Genomic DNA, 20,406 nt, shown 5'->3' on the forward strand with positions numbered 1-20,406 from the left:
CACACTCCTATTTCACCGGCCTCCCCTTCCTCGGCTCCCCAGACCCACAGCTGGTGTTCGCTTCACTTTCTCAGCAAATGACTTGCAGATGACCGCTCATCTGGCTGACTCACTACCCCCACTCACAAAGAAATCAAAAAAAAAAAAAAAAAAAAAGGGAAGAAAAGACAGAAGGAAAATGACAAGTCATGACTGTGTGTAATTTGGCAGGCGTGCGGGGAGTGGGGGGGAGAGCCGGAGCTCCTTTCCCAGAGAAAGGCTCCCTTGGACTGGGGGCAAGAGGCAGCCTGCACGACAGAACCCCTGGGAAGTTTCCGGGACAGAGGGCTGCTCTCCCTTGTAAAGTGCGTGTTTAATTTTCTATCCGGAGGCTCACTGGTGGTATCCAGCCGGTGCAGGGTCTGCGTTTCTATGAACCGAGGGGTCCTGCTCTGCCTTCCAACAGAAGCGTGCTGGCCCTTCGCAGCAGCCTGCCTGCTGACAAAGGCAAACACGGGAATGGGGCGGACTGGCCTTAAAATGGAACTAGCCATGTCCCGTTCGTCCTCCCCCAAGCACCCGACACATTGGGCGTCGGTCCAGCTTGCCAGGTGCTCCATCTGACGTCTGTAACTTACACTCTCTTGTGGGGGGAGAGAAAGGAGATCCACGTAAGGAGGAGCCTCAGCTAAAATGTCTGGGAAACTTCCCCCTCTTACACCAACCGTGTCTGTGTCAGCGGGGAAAAGCCCTCCTTACGGGCCTCCCCAGCCCTCGCTTGCATTGTGGCTGTGCCCCCAGCTTTCTCTGCAGCTGGCCTGCGGGTTCCTCGAGGGCAGAAGCCCCAGCCTGGGAGACATGTGTGGTCACACTGGGCTTCACCTCACGGGAGCCCCTGCCGCACTGCACGTGAGCCCCTGGTCTCTCTCCATCCTGAACCCCCCCTAAGCCTCCTCCCCGGTCATGTCTTTTGCTCGGTGATGAGCAGGATGACGGCCTGGCCATAGCAGAAGGCAGGGAAACCAGGAGGTGAGTAACCGGGGAGGGGGGTGGGGTGCGGAGCAGCTGTGGGCCCTGGGTTTTGATCCCCCCCTTAGGGCAGGGGACGACTGCCCACCTCTCGGACCCTCCCTCTCACTTCCACCTGGAACAAAGCAGTGCACCATTCCTGACTTAGGCGGGGGCCAAGATTCGTCTGGAAGCAGTGCCTGAATCGGCAGGAAGGTCAGTGCTAAGAGCACCTGCCGGCAACGGCTCTTCGTGCCCAGGGCGGCAGGGTGCTACGCTGAGCCGAGCCGTTCGTACCCGCACGCGGAGGCAGGAACAGGTCTCCCACCAGGCTGTTCACTCAGCACTGCGTGCCTCTGTGGTAACTGGGGAAGGTTGGCTGGGAGACCACAGCCATCACCAATACACAGCAAATTAAGTGACAGACTTCTAACAGCCAGAGCCCTTCTGCCCCTGCTCATTGTCCACTGCCCCCAGCACCGTCGTCAGAAGTAAATGCCTAACCAGGATTTTGAGCCCCACTGTTCCAAACAAATGCCTTTGCCACACCTGCAACATGAGGAAGTTGTCTAAGTAGCCTACTGCCCTCCAAAAGTTAAGCAGCTTTGTAACGACTCCACACGTGAGTCTTGGAGGGCCGCTCCGTCCGCCCCATCCCTGTGTGAGCCCAAGCCTTCTAGGTGATTCTGACAGGTGGCTCAGTTTGAGAATCACACAGGTCATGGGGAAACCACCATCTCCCAGGGGAATGGCTGTGATGTTTCATCCAGAGCAAAGATTCGGTTCACACCAACAATCTCAGAGCAAATAAGGCAGAAAGTGAGCATGTCTCTGAATACACAGGAGAAGAAGCACAGCCCCCTTTTTATACATAATGTGTTTTCTGACTAGGGCCATAGCTTCCCTTTAGTGTCTGGGAAATGAACAGGCTGCAGACTGCTCAAGAAACAAGGATAGTCACTTAAACTCAACTTGGGACTTTTTTTTTTTTTGAGAGACAGAATGAGAGAGAGTGAGCGCGCACATGTGATAGAACATGAACGGGGCGGGGCAGAGAGAGGGGGAGAGAGAATCCCCCGCAGGCTCTGCACTATCAACACAGAGCCCAACAGGGGGCTCAGTCTCACGAACCGTGAGATCATGACCTGAGCCCAAATCGAGCGTCGAATGCTCAACCGACTGAGCCACCCAGATGCCCCATTGACTTGGTACTCTTACACACAACTTTGCTCAGTTCTTGTCGAAAGTGTCTCAGTCACTGTGAACTCCACACTCCTGATGAGAATGCATGAAAAGACGCCAATGACCCAGACAGGGTATGCTTTTACACCAAAACCAAAACCGACTGGCCTTCCTTCACCAGCCCGGCTGAAGGGTATTCTCAGGTGGAGGGCGGCTCCAGGCTCTGAGCTGTCAGCACAGAGCCCGACGAGGGGCCTGAACTCATGAACCATGAGATCATGACCTGAGCTGAAGTCGGATGCTCAACCGATGGAACCACCCAGGTGCCCAAGGGTTTCCTTTTTTTTTTTAATAAATTTTTTTAATGTTTATTTATTTTTGAGAGAGAGACAGAGCATGAGCAGGGGAGGGGAAGAGAGAGAGGGAGACACAGAATCCAAAGCAGGCTCCAGGCTCCGAGCTGTCAGCACAGAGCCCGACGCGGGGCTCGAACCCACGAACCGTGGTGAGATCATGACCTGAGCTGAAGTCAGACACTTAATCAACTGAGCCACCCACTCACCCCAAGAGAAAGTTTTAAAGGCAGCTAATTGAAGAGAAAGACAAGAGGCCTCATCCCAACTCACTAGATGGAGGCGCGCTCTCTCTCTCTCTCTCTCTCTCTCTCTCTCTCTCTCTCTCTCTCTCTCTCACACACACACACACACACACACTTCTAGGAGCCCCAGCCAGCTACGTATTATGCAGCGTAATGTCACTTGTACTGTACCCCTGATCACTAACAACCTGGCTCAAATCTCCAAGAGGACCCTCACTTCTGAAGCTGAGTTCTGATTCCCTTTCTCCATGGCTTCTGAGCCCTCTGAGAGAGTAATTCCTCCCCTCCGCCCTGAGCGACCATGGCCTCCGAATCCTCATCACCGCCTCCCCAGGGAGGCCTGCTCTTTAATTACACTTTAATGTGAATTGATCTTTGCTTTAATAAGCCTGTAAAGAAGATTGATCTGGGGCCTCTTTTTTTCTAGAGGTTTACCAGGCAGGCACGTGGAGAGTTAAGTACTAGTATTGATTTTACTTCCCCAGAAGAATCAGCAGAGAAGAGCCAGCCCTCCATCCTTCACGGCCCCGGGCTCACTCAGCTCCACCCAGGGCTCCTACCACTTAAGTGGCTCTGAGTGGGGTCACAGACACCAGGTTTCATTTGTGCCAGGTTCTATTCTCCGTAAGTTACAATAAAGAAATGTTAAATACACCATCCCTGTTATTTAATCAATTCTTCGTTAGCTAAGAAGAGGTCGCAACAAAATGTGTAACTGTGGAGATTTACACCCACCTCCGATATTTTTATTTATTCACATTCTGAGTCTTCCAGATACACCTGCTAACATGAGAGAAAAATACTTTTCTCAAAAACAAGTTAGTTTTCAGATTAGTGACTGCCATCTAAGGAGATGGGGGAAATCACTGCCTAAAGGGCATGAGGTTTGTTTTCAAGGTAATGAGAATGTTCTGGAATTAGAAATTGGTTGGGGTGCCGGTTAAGTGTCTGACTTCGGCTCAGGTCATGAATTCGCGGTTCCTAGGTCCAAGCCCCATGTAGGGCTCTGCTGAGAGCTCAGAGCCTGGAGCCTGCTTCAGATTCTGTGTCTCTCTCTCTCTCTTTCTGCTCCTCCCCTGCTCGTGCACTCTCTCTCTCTCTCTCTCTCTCTCTCTCTCTCTCTCTCAAAATAAGCATTAAAAATTAAAAAAAGAAACTGGTGATAGCTAACACTGAGAATGTACTAAAAAGCCGCTCTAAAGTGCTTAAAGCAGCGGGTTTTACATTATGATAATTTTATCTCAATAAAAAAATTGTTTTCACAAAAAATTTTTTCAAGACTAGAAGTAAAAGGTGTTTCGATGTGTTTTCAAATACAACAGAAACCTAAGGGATTTTAAAAGTACTATTACAGGGCCGCCTGGGTGGCTCAGTCGGTTGAGCCTGTGACTTTGGCTCAGGTCATGATCTCACGGTTCGTGAGTTCGAGCCCCGCGTCATTGAGCTCTGTGCAGACAGCTCTGAGCCTGAAGCCTGCTTTGGATTCTGCATCTCCCTCTCTTTCTGCCCCTTGCCCGTTTACACACTCTCTCTTGATAATAAATAAACATTAAAAAAAAAAAAAGTACTATTACAGAGTCCCAAGCAATTGTGTGCAACTAATCTCCACCTAGCTCTCCGGTCTGACGTAGGCCAAAGGTGGAGGAAAATGAATGAAAACACATGGTTAAGGGACAAGGTCTAAAATATACATCAACTGGGGGACACTTGGCTGGCTCAGTAGGCAGAGGATGCGACTCTCGGTCTCAGGGTTGTGAGTTCGAGCCCCATGTGAGCTCGAGCCCCATGTTGGGGAGAGAGATTAGTTAAAAAAGCAAACAAAAAACAACTACACACACACACACACACACACACACACACTCACTCACTCCAACTGGAAAAGAAGTCACCTGGACAAAGCCCAGGGCTGAATGGGAAACATGTTACAGCTGACACGCATGAGAGAAAGAGCTGCCCTGCTTTAAAGCTAATGTCGATTTCACAGCAAGCTTTTTACTCCCAGGACTGAAAAAAGTCCAACTGCTTCGACTGTAACCAATCTTCTCAATGATACAAGTGCAGTAACACCACAGGAAAAGCGGAAATTTTTCTTCACCAGAAATGTCACTTATGCATCAGACAAAATTACTGTTGCCGTGGGAATCGTAACATGAGTTTCCTGGACCTCAAATTAAAAAAAAAAAAAAAAATCCAAAAAACAGACACATAAAAATCTACCAGCAGATTTTGCCCCCGTTTAACAAAACTCTGTTTCTTTTTCTGAGAACTTTTTTATCAAATTAGCTCCCTCACTCCCCAACCCAATCCTATTAACAGCTTTTCTTGAGTTTCATGCTTTTTTGTTATTAAGAACAAATGGCTTTGGCATTACCCTCAACGCAACACAAATAAATCTGCTCTCTGACAAATACTTTAATTGAATTAGATTCCTTTAATCAGAAAGTATTAACCAATTGAAATTATACTCAGCGACTTCAGTTCCCAAAACTCCGCAAAAGTTTGTTTTGAGGCTCCGATAGTAAAGCCAGATGAAAACAAACCTTTTCCCGTGACGCCCTCCCAACCGTGACCCCTGGGAAGGAGGCCCCGAAGTCGGGGGCCGCCAAGCACCGTCGTGTGAGCGAGGAGCCGGGTTGCGGGCGTGGACGCGAGACACTGGAAACCAAGCATGGAGATGATGAGCTCGTTTGCAGAGGCAAACAAAATCTGGAGGCAAAAGTAATCACAGGCATCGGAGCTGCAAACCCCAAACCCAGACTTGTGTGGAAAGCCAGAGGGCTGCACGAGTGGTTATAGGATGCCAGTCCTGGTCGTTTCTCTTGTGGCGTTACTGCCCCCACTCCCAGTTTCCAGGTCACAGATGGACTACGGAAGCTGCAAGGGGTCCTTGTACCATCTGTCTCAGCCCCTTCATTCAACACACGAACAGAAGCGACCTGTCCCAGGTCACAAAATCAGCCGGAGCTCGGCATATGCCTGGTCCGTCCTTTCCCTGATGCACCTACCTATGAGCGTGTCCCAAGAAAGCTGTGCTGGCTTCTCTACCTCGGGTGGCCTCAGCCATCTGGTCCCTTCGCACATTTTTATTATTTTTCAGATCCTCTGCCTGCCCACAAAGGGAAGGCGAGATGGAAATAAGAATGTGGGGACCGGGGATATTAAATGAGAAACTTACTGACCTCCGTGACCTGCGACATTTTCACACACTATGTCAGGGGCTTCCCAGACAGGACAGCATTGAATCCTCGTGAGGTCCCTCTCTGATGGCATCTGGGCCCCAACGTTGGGGCACAGAAGGTACCTACTACGTGTTTGCTGAACGTATGACACTTTTTAATTCAGTGTTTCTAAAGAGCCACAGACACACCAGCAAAACAGGCTCTTCAAGGCCTGACAGACTGGAATTATCATGTGAACAGAGGTGCTAAGGGCTTCACGGGCCAGGTGCTCGCTGCTTACTTTCTCCCCTGTCCTTTGCTTGGTCCCCTTGACAAACAGCAAGGCATGAAGGACGGAAGCAAAACTACGCAGATGGCATGCTGTGAACCTAGCTTTGCAGGCACTAAACCCAGGGAACACAGGCCCCCCCCCCCCCCCCCCAGAGAAAAGGAAGATAAAGACCCTTCAGTTTCTGTAGTTCCAGAGAAATCATTGACCAAGTCAGATGGAGACCAGCTTCAGGCCAAAGAAGCGGCTGCCAATACTAACCGGCATTTTCCAAACTCCATTGAAACCAGGAGGGAGTCTTTATTTTTTTCCCCTGCTTTACAAAGTTTAACGCTGTCTAATTGGAATAGCAGGAACGAGGCCAACCGGCCCCACTGGCTCCAGGCACTTGGGCCAAGGAACAGAAATGTATTTTTAGTCAGCAGAGCAAAGCGTGATTCAAAGTGCACCAGGCCCTCGGGGCACGCTGGGGGCCCTGCCCGTCTCTGGCACAGGGAGGCACAGAGTCACCTGCCACACGCCGGCACCCAGCGCACGGGGGCAGATGAAGGAAAAGAGCACAAGCTCGGGCATCGGTGTCCAGTCTCTGTCCCACCTCTCGACTGTGCAACTTACAGGAACTCAGGGAGCCTTGGTCTCCTGTTGGTGACAGGAAGATGTTCTGTGTCCCTGGTTTCCTCACCAAGCGAAGAGCAAGGGGCCTGAAGGCAGTGTGTCTCACACTTGGATGAGTGTGCAAAGGGCCAGGATTCCAGCAGGGCAGGGCTAGGATGGGGCGTGAGATTCTGCATTTCTAACGAGTTCAGTGCCGACAGCACATTGCTGGCCCAGGAACCACACTTTAAGTAGCAAGAAGTTAAAAGCACCGTCTAGTGCTTTGCTCTATGAATATACAAGCGAGCATCACATCCTTAATTCGCCTCAGGTATGGGTAACTTAGGGAATTTAGCCCACAGGTAAACACTTTCCAGATGCTGGACACACAGGCAAATGGGTCCAAAGACAGAGTTAGACCCTTGCCTGTCCGTCTTGGGCCAGAAGGCCACAATCTTCTTTCTATCACGTCACAGAAATGAGGACTGACTCACACATCCTGTGGCCCTACAGGTAAGATCATGCCAATGCCCAAGGGGCTATGTGACAAGTAGCCACAAGCCAGAAGCAGCAGCCCCCATCCGTCTAACACCTGCTATGTTTGTGCATGACGCCTGAGTCGTGTATACTACACTGCACTTCTCCCCAACCTCTGGCTCACTTTCCCCATGTGTACAATGGGTTAAGGACATTTTCTGCCAACGAGGAACATGAGGTCTGGAGGGAGAGAGCGGTTGGTCAGGACATGGAGCTGGGGCCACAATTCTAACCCCTTGCTCTCTCAACCCTGCAAGGCCTTGAATAGGGGTAAGCCCAAGACCACATCTTGTAAGGACAGAGCACCTCCTGATCACAGGGCCTGCTGCGAGCAGAAACCTGACACCTGTGAGCTCCAACAGCCATCATAAGGATGATGTCTTCCCAAGTCCCTCTGCTCCGCCTGTCAAGCCTTGGTGTCGAGAAAAGGTACTTGCAGATGAGCGAACGAGTTGTATATAATACCAGCAAAATCAAAACCAAAGGAAAATAGGGCTGGAACAGAAAAAGGAAATTCAGTGTGAAGACAGCAGTGCTCCGCTGAGGAAGCTGCCCACAGAATCTGGCAGAAAAATTGCTGGACTCACAATGGTTCATCTGGAAAGACCCCTGGTCAGGCGTCAAGCAAGCAAGCACCTGTAGCGGAGGGCTAGAGTGGGCGTACCTCCCGGGCAAAGGCTCCTAGCGGCTCACACAGTAACACGCCCCCACAGCATCCCTCCTTTCTCTTTCATTCCAGTCCCTTTACAGCCTTTCTCTTTTCCAGTGTGTTGTCTAACGCTTGACCACGTCGACTACTTCCGTACTTCCAAGCTGATTTCAGACGCCTGGGGGGATTCTCTTTTTGAAAGCGGTACAAGTGAACTGGGTCACGTTCCCAGATTTTGTGCCACAAACAGAAGCTCACTGTCTTGTAATTCACATGGCTTCCTTTAATCATAGTTCGTTCACTCTAAGTTACAGTTTAACCACTAGGACCAAGAAATTTCCTAATTCTATGTACCTCTGGCCATGGATAAGACCAATTTCCCACCCCCGTCCCCACATTTGGTGAGGTTTTAGTTCTGCAAACCCCACAAGAGCATGCAAGGCATTTGTCACGAGCATTAGGGCTATGTGAAGAAAGGCTGTTCTCCACCAGTGAGCACGGGGACCCAAGTGTTCCTGCCACCAAACGTCAGCGAGAGAACACCACGGCCTCATGAGCCCAGGGTTCCCCGTGTGGCACCACTTACAGAAAGAGAGAGACGACGTGGGATGAAGCAGCACCCAGGGACGGTATGGCTGTCAGCTCGTTGTTATTGAGGTACCTGTAAAAACAATAAGAAATTCATCATTTAAATTAGCCGGAAATTTCCTACTGCAAAGTAAACAAAAAAAACAGTGCTGAGTTGGCTACTGTGAGACGATATTACAATGTTCGATACAAGATAAAGAATTTTAAAAGGACTTTTGAAAGGTAGAGAAGTCCCGTGAGGTCACAAAACCCAACTACGTGTCACAGCCACGGTTTAGCGATAAACACTCAGGGGAAGTTACCTGTCTTCCAGATTCTCATCTAGCTCAGAAATCGGCACTAGCAAACAAGGATCCAGGACAAGAGCACAGAGACCGTCGACGAGAATGCTCCTTGTGGGCTCAGTCAGCAAAGGCCTTGGAGAGAAAGACCATCCCTCCCTGGTTGTTTTTTACGTGTCTGTGACATGGAGCTCTGCGAATTTCAGCTCTGCCCTCAGCCAAGGGCAGACACCTCGCACCCAGAGCTGCCTCCTCACCCATGGTTGGAGTTCCCAGGAGCCTGGGACACGCGGGCCAGTTATCCCAGTGCCTCGGCTGTGCAATAAATAACAAGGAAGCTGGACTCGTGCAGTCTCATCTACTTGTGATTCCAGCCTCCCTGAACTCTGATGAAGCCTCCAAGCACGTTTTCCAGGAATGCATACATATAGACACACACTGCTTCACGAAGACGTTTTGAAAATCCTCCACAGACCAGATGTGCTCTCCAAGACCCTTTCTGGCTCCAACAGTGTAAATCTGTGTTTCCAGAGTTCTTACCTCTTAATGAACGGGAAAGCCCGCAAACCCAAAACACAGTTCGCTGGGTCTGCCCCCCCCCCCCCCCCCCCCAGAGGCTTTGCAATCCAGCCTCCTTACGTGGACATGTATTTCCAAATCTGGGAAGACCCAAAATCAGACTTGCAAAGTGAGCCCAAAAATCCTTAAAGAAGCCAGAGCACAGTGATCCAGCTTTCTGCCGGGTGACAGGCTGGAAACAAACTGTATCTGAGATGCAGAATCAAACGGGTAAGGCTGAGTTATCTTCTATTTTGTTTAAGGGTGTGTCTTACATGGACCATCTTGTTACCGTTTGAAGACAAGGCCACTGAAACGGCAGCTGCACTCATACAAGTATACAGCTAGCCTTTGCTTGAATAGAATAGTCTGGTTTTCTGCCATCTTCTATAGATATGAATGGGAAGGGGGAAAAAAAAAAAGGAAAAGGCCTTGAATCATCCCATTTGCTTTCTGCAGTGCCAGAGCCGGTCAGAGATGAGGCTTGGCAATTACTGGGCCGTGGGACACAGAATGTCTGTTTCAATAGCTTCATGACTGAAGCATCTGGCAGAGAGAAAGCAGATCCGTATCATGTGGCAAATCCCTTCTTCACTTAAAGGGCCCTTGTCTGTGTATTGAAGTAGACAATTAATTACTTTAACAGCCTCTTATCTGACTGCCCCCGGAATCAGATGGTTTCTGCTTCACCTCTTTGCTCCTCCAATGATGCAGCGATCCATTTCCTAGCTTGATGCAGGGATGATGAACACTCTCCATCGCTTTTAATCTCTCCTGATACCTTTTCACGGTATCGTCCACACACTTATTACTAGAGGAGACCCTCAGATCTTCACAGAGCAAGAAAAACTAAGGTCAGGGCCTGCTGCCAATAAGGTAGCGTGCATAAGACCTCTTCAGTGCCTAGAGATCTGTTCTACAACCCAGGTGATGGGGCATAATAATACTAATGTTGGTAGCAGCTAACCCACAGAGGGGCTCTTATGTGCTAGGCATGGCTCTAAGAGCTCTTCAGTGTATTAACTCATCTTTAGACCCTGAGGGGGTAAGTCCATGCACATTCCTGTCGCACCAAAGGGGAAATGGAAATGCTGAAATGTCGAATAATTTGACGGTCATCTGCATTAAGTGGAGGGGCCCAGGAAGTGTAGCCGTCAAGTGTAGGTCCTTAACCACTCACTACCCTTTATTTCTTTGTAATTGCAATAGCAACTCCCCGTGCATGATGCAACTTCATTACAACTCTGAGTTAGGTACCAGGTTCCACGACTGATCCTTCCCCTACAGCTACATGCTGTAAGTCAGGTTCCGGTTGCCATCACGAGGCTAAGGCCACACAAATAGACAGGGGCGCAGAGATAGAGCTGAACCCAGGAATGACTACAAATCAGAGGAGAGCAACGAGTGGAAACGCCGACAGGACACGAGGCTCCTAAGCCCTCAGGTGACATGTGGTTGTGCTTCACTCTGCTGGAACAAACAGCAGGGACCTCTCTGCAGGAGAACGTGTGCTCAATGAGATCCGTCTAGGCCAGCCCCACTGCACACATGACAGACTGCTCCGCCCAATTTCACAGAAATCAATGAATGAGGAAAAGAGGCAGCATTGACTCAACTGCTGAAAGTGGAGTGCACAGGGACAGGGGACCAGTGCTACAGATAAAGGGGGCCCTGCAGATCTAGAGTGGAGGCTCCGAGCGAACAGATTTAGGCAGAGATCATGGGCTGTCTCTCAACAGGGCCGTGCCATTTACACAGCGGACAGTTGGAGCCCCAAGGAGAGGAATGGCATGGCACGTGTGCCCCTCCATCAGTCCTAAGAACCGCGAGCTGGATGGAAGCCCATCGGCGTCACCGGTGCTGGCTTTCTCTCTGTGCGCTCATGCCCTGTAGGTATGACGACAGTATCCTCAGAAGGCAGCGAAGACTGCACTCACTCTGAGACAGGACCGACTTGCCAGACAGAAATAGAGACTGGTCAAAAATAGCACGGCCAGAGCTCGGACGGAAAGTTTAGCACAGTCTCCACGAATAAGCAAACTGGAGGAATTTAGGACAGGGCTTGATGAAGTCTTCTGAGTATGTAGGGTTGTGCAGTTCACTACCCTGCATACTCCCCCCACATTTGCTCCCAGCCAAGGCCCTAAAAATCCTCAAAAGTCTGGCTTCTTGAACTGCCTTTTCCTGATGATCCAGGGACCAAGAAGTCCCTCACTCAGGTGCTTTTGGACCACGAATCATGGCCCAAGCCTGGAGCTGGAACAGGTGTAAAGAAGGTAAATGGGGCTACAAGGACTGCCTGACCCTGGGCAGAACCTGGAGGTGGGCCTTTGCCACCTCAGCCATCGTAAGGTCCGCAGAGGCCTTCTGGGCTCTTACTGAAATTTCCAGTTACTGGGCTTGCTGAAAGATGCAAAACGTTAAAGAGGGCATTCACTTCACAGTACTTTAATTATTATTATTAATTCATTCAAATGAGCCTTCAACAAACAATGAAAAACAAAGCCAAGAGGTGACTGTGGATTACAGTGCTTTTTGGCCTTTGTGTATTGCTGTATTATTTATTGAATTGCTAATATACGCACACAGAGAAAGTTTCAAACTGTTTCAAAAAAAAAAAAAAAAAAAACAACACCAGGAATATCCAGTAAAAAATGAAGCTTCCTTGCAATTCAGTCCCCTGGTCTGCCTCCAAGAGGAAGCGCCCGCCGCTAGCTCCTAAAGACCGTGCACGTGTTTTTCTTTTACATAGATACGCGTGAACTATACGGACTGGTCTGCACGACCCTTTTCCTGAGTCATGTATCTTGCAGACCTCCATCATTCTTTGCCACCTGCTGAGAACTGCTCTGTTGGCATCAATGAACTATCATTTATTTAGCCAATCCACTATTGGCTGTTTCCAAACACAAAGAGAGCTGCAATTAATAACAAAGTTGGGCAGGAGGCTGAAATTTCAGTTAGCCTTGCTTCTTCAAAGGGAAGAAGTCCTCCCTAGCAGGTAGGAGTACAGACTTTGGAGGCAGACCACTTCATCAATAACTATTATCAGGGCTTTTAGCTACTTGAGAATTAGGTACACTAAATTATGACTCCGGCAAGACTTTATGATGTAGAGTTTCTATCTCAGATGGCCAGATGTTTTTTGTTTGTTTTTTTTTTTTTTGTATAGTGATTGAGGATATAATCACCGTAAGTTAACAATTATAAGCAATACGGGTGAACTCTATGCACCGGGCTCTCTGCTGAATGGTTACAAGCACTATCTCACTGAATAACATGTCAATCCTTTAAGGAAGGTACTAAATGATCACCCTACCTTAAAAGATGAAACTGAGGCACAGTTACAGAGCAGCCAAGTGTGGATAATTAGGAGGGAATTTTATAGCTAAGATTTTCTTTTTTAATACTTATGCATTTATCTGGAGAGGGAGGGAGCATGTGTGTGCACTCCAGTGGGAAGGGGAAGAGAGAGAGAGAGAGAGAGAGACAGAGCGAGAGAGAGAGAGAGACAGAGCGAGGGAGAGAGAATCCCAGGCAAGTTCTACACTGTCCCGCAGAGCCCGACGCAGGACTCGAACTCATGAACCCCTAGCCAAAATCAAGAGAGTCGGACCCTTAACCGACTGAGTCACCCAGGCGCCCCTACAGCTCAGATTTTCAAATCGGACAGCCCTGGGTTTATTCAACCTCAGTCCTACCTTTTAGCAACTGAATGGCCTCCAGCATGCTCCTTAACCTAACTGTGCCTTAGTTTCCTCTTCGAAAAAATGTAAGCAGCACAAGTATCAACTTCATAGGGTTGTGGCAGGACCTGGCTGAAATAATTAAACCTAGCGGCTTCGGCCAGAGCCAGAAATAGAGTGAATGCTTAACAGGTGGTGGTAATTCACAGCCAAGTAGCTGCGCCTCAAAAAGCTAGCCCTCGTTATTTCCCTCCTCCCTCCCACACACTGAGGGGTGACACATCAGAGGGTGAGCCCTAAGAACCCAAAGGCAGGGCACACTCAGGCTCCCTGGCCGCCCTGAGGAACACTTCAGGTCGACGGCCCTGGAAAGCACGCAGCAGCGCCCACAGGGAGCACTGGCGGGCCAGGCGGCGGTCACGTGACCCGCATGCAGTTCTTAAAGAGGACGGTATAAATAGCCCCTCTTATTAATAGAGAAGCCTGGCCGTCCAGGCCCCCTGGCTGGAGGCCCTCCGGGTGGGTTTTCCTCAGAGCTGTGGGCAGTGAAGGCTGTGTGGCTTGGCAGCAGCTGCTCGAGTGTCCCTGCGGCCTCTAGGGGCCTCCAACAGGCTTGCTTTCTCGCTCCAAGCGGCCAGCGATGGACTGTGGTTCCGGGCCTCCAAAATAAAACCACTGCTAAACCACCGCCTGCTTGCTTGGCCAGCCTGTGGTTCCCCTCTCGCTGAGGTTTCCAGACTCAGAGGGCTGTGCAGGGGTTAGGAGAGCTGACAGCTCCCGGGAAAGCCTCGAACCCAGTTAGTTTAGAAGCAATTTGTAGGCCAACTAGAGCTTTCTGCTTTACTTCCAAGTCGTCTTCCACCTCCCCACCCCTCCCCTCCTCACAGCCCCTTGACTGTCTGCTTCCAGGATGGATTAGAACTCCCTCCGGCAAACGCCTGGATCTTTATCAGCGACAAGTTCCACTGCTCTGGGCTCCAGGGAACCCACCTACTAGTCCATCCCAGTGTGACACGAGGGACAGCAGGTGGTCACAGTGGTAGAAGGCTCAACCAACTGGCCCTTCAGGGTTTGGTTCTTAATAATGCACCAAGCTTGGGGGTTGTGTGGCTCCCAAAGTAGCAGAAGGGAAACGACACAGTACCTCCCCATGTGCGAGGCCTTGGACCTCACTTCCAATGAACAACTACAGTACTATCGATAACGTGCCCACATACGTCCATGCTGCAGAAAGGGAAAAGCAGCAATGAGCTGCTTGGTAACTTGTCGAGGGACGCAGACCGGTGAGGGGCACAGCCAGAACTCAAACCCAGGTCTGTCTGCTACTAAAATGTGTGTCTTTCCCACTAGGTCACATGGTATCCGAGAGATGCGGTCTGTCTTTGCGACTACACGCAGGAAGGTAGTGTTGCCACACAAGGCACGGGACAGGCGTCCGCCTGGGGGAGCGCAGGCCCTGCTTACCACTTGCTGTGCAATTCCAGCCAAGCCCCCACACTTCGGTTCCTTCAACTGAAGTCCTGCAAAGGTGGCAGTGACAGCAAGGAGCGGAGCAGCGCTTAGGCCAATGGCTAGGAAAGGTCTACCCTCACGAGCGCATTCGCGGGACGGAGGAGGACAGTCACACAGATGACAAACAGCACAGGACGCAGGTAGGAGCCTCACGCTGCTCACAAATGGCGACAGCCATTCTGAGGAGGGAGAAAAGTGCAGCCGGAGGGAGAAGAGGCTGGACAAGGAGGACAGTGCACGGGGGACAAGGGGTCCGGAGGAGTAAGAGGAAACAGTCTGGACCTAGAAAGAGAAGACTGGCAAAGAAAGAGTGATACCAGGAGATAAACACTGGATTTTCGGTCTTTCAAATCTTCAGGTGAAGGCTGCAGGTTAAGCGAGGCGTGCGGGAAGTTAGGGCAGCACGCTCCAGCGTTCCACTTAAGCGCAGGTCTGGGGCTCAAATGGACTGGAGTTCAACTCTCAGCTTCACCACCCTTCCAACACTGTGCAGGTTTATTTAGCCTCTCTGAGCTTCTGTTTCCTCCTCTGTTAAGTGGAGGAAGTCACTGTGAAGAAAGTAATTTGTGTCACAGAGGTGGAACAGGGACTGCGTGAGGTAGCACTCACCCAGGGGTTCGGCTCGGGCGCTGCTACGATGGCTGGACTGTTGCCAGGCAAGAAAATTATTTTAAGACTCATAACCAGCACCCCCAGTGAAGGAAACAGGTGGAAGTCCGATGCTCTCAGTTCCAGATCTGGGTGGGGTGTAAGTTCCAAAAAGCACCAAGCAGAAGGGAACGAAAAGCCAGAGGTCAAGGGATCCAAAGCAAAAGCGGAAAGCCCACGTGGGGAAGGAAGAAATGTAACAAGAGAGCTGGAGAGAGAACAACATGGAAAATGTTCGCCGGAGCATCCGGCACAAGTCCAGTTGATGGCGGTCAATGATGGTTCCAACTATAACCCAATACAGCCCTCCAGGACCCAAGCCCTGGTCACAGCCCCTCCTGTCATGCATGCCAGGCACGGTCTCTGGTCCTGTTCCTTCCTGGAGCCCTGAATTTATATTTCCTCTAGCCTGCATCATTCACATCAGTTCAGGTGTGACCCTCCTGACCACCGGCGCTCCGTTACCACACCTCCATAATTTTAAAAGAAAAGAGCCTCCTATGACCCTGTCCTATTCCCCCCTTAACACTTACCACCAGTACATCTTACTATTTCCTTGTCCAGCGTATGTCTTCCCCCACCTTAACATAAGCTCTGTGAGAGGAGAGATTTGTCAGTAGGGCTGGGACTGGGTCAAGTGGGGCAGGACACACAGTGGGGCATGCCCAAAACCTCAGTGGCCAGGATCAAAGATATTTTAACGCGGTGTTCTTAAAACATCAAAATGAATGCAAAACAAAATCCACGACAAACAAAATATCAAGGTTTTCACATCAAGACAGGGTCATATCTTCGACAGTGCTGTGTCAATTCGTGCTAGAGACTGGAGCCAAAGGAAAGATCAGGAATGCTGATCCTGACTTTACGTAAACCGTGTGTTTTATTCACCAAAGATTTTGTCTTGCCTTTGTGTTGAAATTTTTATTTATTTGCTTATTTTCTTTGAATGTCTCTTTTTGAGAGCGCGTGTGTGTCAGTGGGGGAGGGGTAGGAAGAGGGAGAGAGAGAATCCCAAGCAGGCTCTGTGTCGTCAGCACAGAGCCCAACTCCAGGCCTGAACTCTCGCACTGTGAGATCATGACCTGAGCTGGAATCAAGAGTGGGACGCTTAACTGACCACGTATTGGTATTTTAAACACTGTATTAAAACATTCTTCATCTCGGATGCGGAGTTTGTGGCATCCCCTTAACCGTGAGCACCTGACATCAACACCTCACTTGCCTCACCCCAGTCGTAGCCCCCATCTGTCTGCCCTACTCGTTCCTGTATCCCCAGCGCCCAGAGAAGTGCCTGGCACACAGGAAGTACTCAAGTCAATGTTAAATGAAAGCTTAAATGATGCCAAGAGAAATACCCCAATTTCAATTTTGTCCAATTCTAAAAGAAAATCTCTACGCTTTGAGACTTAACACACAGAGTCGAATATCCTAACCACGAACAGTAAAGACAGCCTAGGTCCAGAAAAGGCACTGGCTCCTTGATGGACTGGGTTAATCACGCTGGGTGACCGTGATGGGCTCAAGTGTGTCTCCTTAAAATCCCTATTTTGAAGTCCTAGCCCTCAACACCTCAGAATGTGACTATATGGGGAGACGGAGCCTTTAAAGAACTTGCTAAGGTAAAATGAGGTCATATGGATGGGCCCTGACCCAATACGATTGTGTGTCCTTTTAAGAAGAGGACATTTGGACACACAAAAGAGGCACCAGGGACACACCCATATGAAGGAAATGCCACCAGGGAAGGCGGCAAGGAGGAGGCCATCACAAGCCCAGGAAAGAGCCTCGCAGGAAACCAACCTGGCAGGATCTTGGTCTTGGTCCTCCGGCCTCCACAACTGGGAGAAAATAAGTTTCTGTTGCTTACATAACAATAGTCTGTTGTATTTAATTACGGTAAATTAGTGCAGTGACCTACCTCAGACTTCTTTGCTCCCTCCAATGGCTGTTGACCTTATAGGAAAATTAAGGTCCTGGACAGAGTATTCCCAAGGGCTCCTTCCAACTATGACGTTCTTTTACTTTGGAAGTTTAAACATTTTTTTAAAGAGACATAGAAGTCATAAACACAATTTGGACAATGTGGACACGGGGGTTGGGGGTAGCTGCACCAGCTAATGAAATTAAATTTCCTCTAGATAAATCACCCAGCAATGAAATCAAAGAATAATAAACAAGGGCTTTTATCACTCACACATAATGACCAAAGTGTGTAAAGCACTTATCTAATAAGATCTACTGAAAATACCTGACAATAAAAGCACCGGGTGAATAATTTATGGACTATCCATGTGTAGTAGTTTTACATAAAAATTAAAATGAGACAGTTTTAATATTTTAACGTACATGATGAAGTAGTCACAAAATAAGTCTTTACATATTGTGCTAGTTTCTAAATTTTCTGCAGTAGTTATGCATGACTTATGTAGAAGTTTCCCAAAAGTCCCCGTGGAACTGAAATTCCTGATAACACTGACATCTACGTTACAAGCAGAATTCTTTAGCCAAGAAGAAGGAAAGAGTGATGGCTGATTTAAAGGGCACTGCACAGAGGCCGGGGGCTGAGAGCTACAAAGGCAGTAGCAATGTCTGGCTCTGTTTGGAGATGGGAGGGGAAGAGCGAGCCTCTGTTGTCCACTCTTCTCTACCTGTTTCCTGGGATGCAGAAGGGGTGGGCTGGCCCGCATGCACCTGCTGAGCGGGCTGCTCTACCTCCCTGGCAAATGCAGGGAAGTACCACTGAGGTATGCCAACACAGCTGGTCCACAAGGTTTCCCACAAGGGAGGGGACCCTCCTAGACATCCACCATGCTCCGCGATTGCTCATGGATTGTAGCACACCCATTGCCGACTGCCTAGGAAGAGAGAGAGGCTGCAGCCAAGGAGCTCAGTAAGCCGTACAATCTGTCACCAACAGCCGGTACGCAAACGTTCTTTCCAACAAGGTTAGACCGCTGATCCCAGGAAGTGAGCAACGTGGCAACAGGAGAGGGTTTCCCAAGGAGCTCTGAGTGCCCCACGCCCAACCGCAGGTTTAAAAGAAAATACTCACACTTCCTGTAGATTCGGCAAGTCCTCAAAGCCCGCAGGATCAATCTCAGAAAGTCTGTTGTAACTCAGGTTTCTGGTCAAGGAAGAGCATTAAAAAAAAAAGAAAGAAAGAAAGAAAGTTAAATCAGCATGCAGCATTGTACCCCAAATTCAGCAATCTTTCTACTCCGCGCCCACAGGCCCTCTCCCTTAGAATTGCTCCTATCCCGTACAGGACTGTTAAGTCACCTTATCAGTAGTGACACTGACAGACCTTGCTTCTCCTCACTTGTAACCATCAACAAGTCACCGTGAAAATCTCAATCAATGAGGCTGGCTAAACCCAAATGGATTTCAATCCGTATCATTTCACCATTTGGCAACTTTTTTGATTTTTGATTTTTTGATTTTTTTGAATGACTTGGACATTTGCCCTTTTTAAATTTTTTTTGATCACCTTACCTCTTAATCTCTTTTTTTTTTAAGTTTATTCATTTATTTATTTTGAGAGAGAGAACAAGTGGGGGGGGGGGGGAGAGAGAGTAGAGGACAGAGGATCCAGAGTGGGCTCTGTGCTGAGAGCAGAAAGCCCAATGTGGGGCTCAAACTCACCAACTGTGAGATCATGACCTGAGCTGAAGCCAGATGCTTAACCAACTGAGCTACCCCAGCACCCCTCCACCAGGAAACTTTTTTTTTTTTTTTAAAGTTTATTTATTTGTTTTGAGAGAGAGAAACAGAGAGACAGAAGGGGAGAAACAGAGAGACGGCGGGGGGGGGGGGGGAATCCCACATAGGCTCCACGCCATCAAAACAAAGCCCAATGCAGGGCTGGAACTCACAAACTGCAAGATCATCACCTGAGCCAAAACTGAGAGTCTGACGCTTAACCAACTGATCCACCTAGGCGCCCCTCTGTTTGGCAACTTTTAAAGAAATTCTAAAGTAAGCCAGACCTCCACCTACATTAGAGTGTGCCGATCCTAAAGTCCAAGGCTGGATCAGATCCAAGGCTATTCTAAATGGCATTTTAAAAATTAGTATTTTACTCAAGCATCAAATATCAAGCAATAGTAAAGAAAAAAAAAGAGGGGTCAGGAACTGACCCTTTACTGTCTACAATCAGTGGCTCTCAACCAGGGATGACATTTGGCAATATCTGGAGACATTTTTAGTTGTCACAACTACAGGAAAAAGGGGGGCGGGAGGCTTGCTACACACATCCAGTGCGTGGAAACCAAGGATGCTGCTCAGCATCCTACGATGGGCAGGGCAGCCCCTGACAACAATTATCCAGCTCTAAGTGTTCATGGTAATTATTCACGGGTTGAAAAACCCCTGCTCTAAGCAAGAACTTGCAACTAAAAATTGTTAAGATGCATACTCCAAGTTGAAGGACCTGTTTTGAAAGTGGACACCTTTCAAGTCCCTAATCATAAGACTATCCATGAACACACGGCATGCCTATCATCAATGAGTAAATACTGCGAGGGACAGTCACACAGGAGATTCATGGCCAGTTTGAACAAAAGGCAGTGAAAACCTCGCACGCGAGCAGCTTTCTGGAGAAGACGGCATCTGCCACGATCATTCAGGAAGTGCATCTCTCCGCTCTCACCCCCCAGCTCTACCCTGAGAGGTGCACGGAGCAAGCTGACCTGTGTTGGCTCAGCAGAGCTCTCGGGTCAGCCCTCAGCCCACACCAGCCTGATCTTTCAGAAGCAGAGATCCACAGAGACGTGGTCCAAATGGGCACTTGGTGCACGTTACGCCTGCTCCCTGCCACCAAAATACGCCCAGTCCCACGTTTGCCGAGCAGGTCAACGTTTTTCATCTCAGCTATTAATTCCACTGGCATCACTGCCAATTAACAGTACTGAGCATCATGAGTTTCCGGTCGATCATCTACACGGCACGTAAGTGGCAACTGGCTTTTAAACTCACTCCCTCCAGAGACATTCCAATCAATGCTAACCTAGAGCTGATGGCCATTTCTCTGACAACTCAAGACATTCATCTAAATAAGAATCAGACGACACTTGAAATTAATGGTACATCTGTGTTCAGGGCACAGCCTGAATTAAAAGCAATTTGTCCAGAGATTATGTT

General features: G+C 49.2%; 1 protein-coding gene across 1 annotated transcript in view; it reads right to left on the bottom strand.

Moving 5' to 3' along the window:
* Positions 1 to 20,406, bottom strand: part of LRIG1 (leucine rich repeats and immunoglobulin like domains 1) — a 114,844-nt gene that overhangs the window by 57,438 nt on the left and 37,000 nt on the right. Inside the window, exons 2-3 of the mRNA XM_049640857.1 lie at positions 18,320 to 18,391; positions 8,581 to 8,655 (exon numbers count right to left, since the gene is read on the bottom strand). Of these exons, the coding sequence (XP_049496814.1) occupies positions 8,581 to 8,655; positions 18,320 to 18,391 (147 nt within the window). The remainder of the gene's footprint in view (positions 1 to 8,580; positions 8,656 to 18,319; positions 18,392 to 20,406) is intronic.

This window comes from Panthera uncia, chromosome A2 (assembly GCF_023721935.1).
Source record: "Panthera uncia isolate 11264 chromosome A2, Puncia_PCG_1.0, whole genome shotgun sequence".
In the NCBI taxonomy this organism is placed as follows: domain Eukaryota; kingdom Metazoa; phylum Chordata; class Mammalia; order Carnivora; family Felidae; genus Panthera; species Panthera uncia.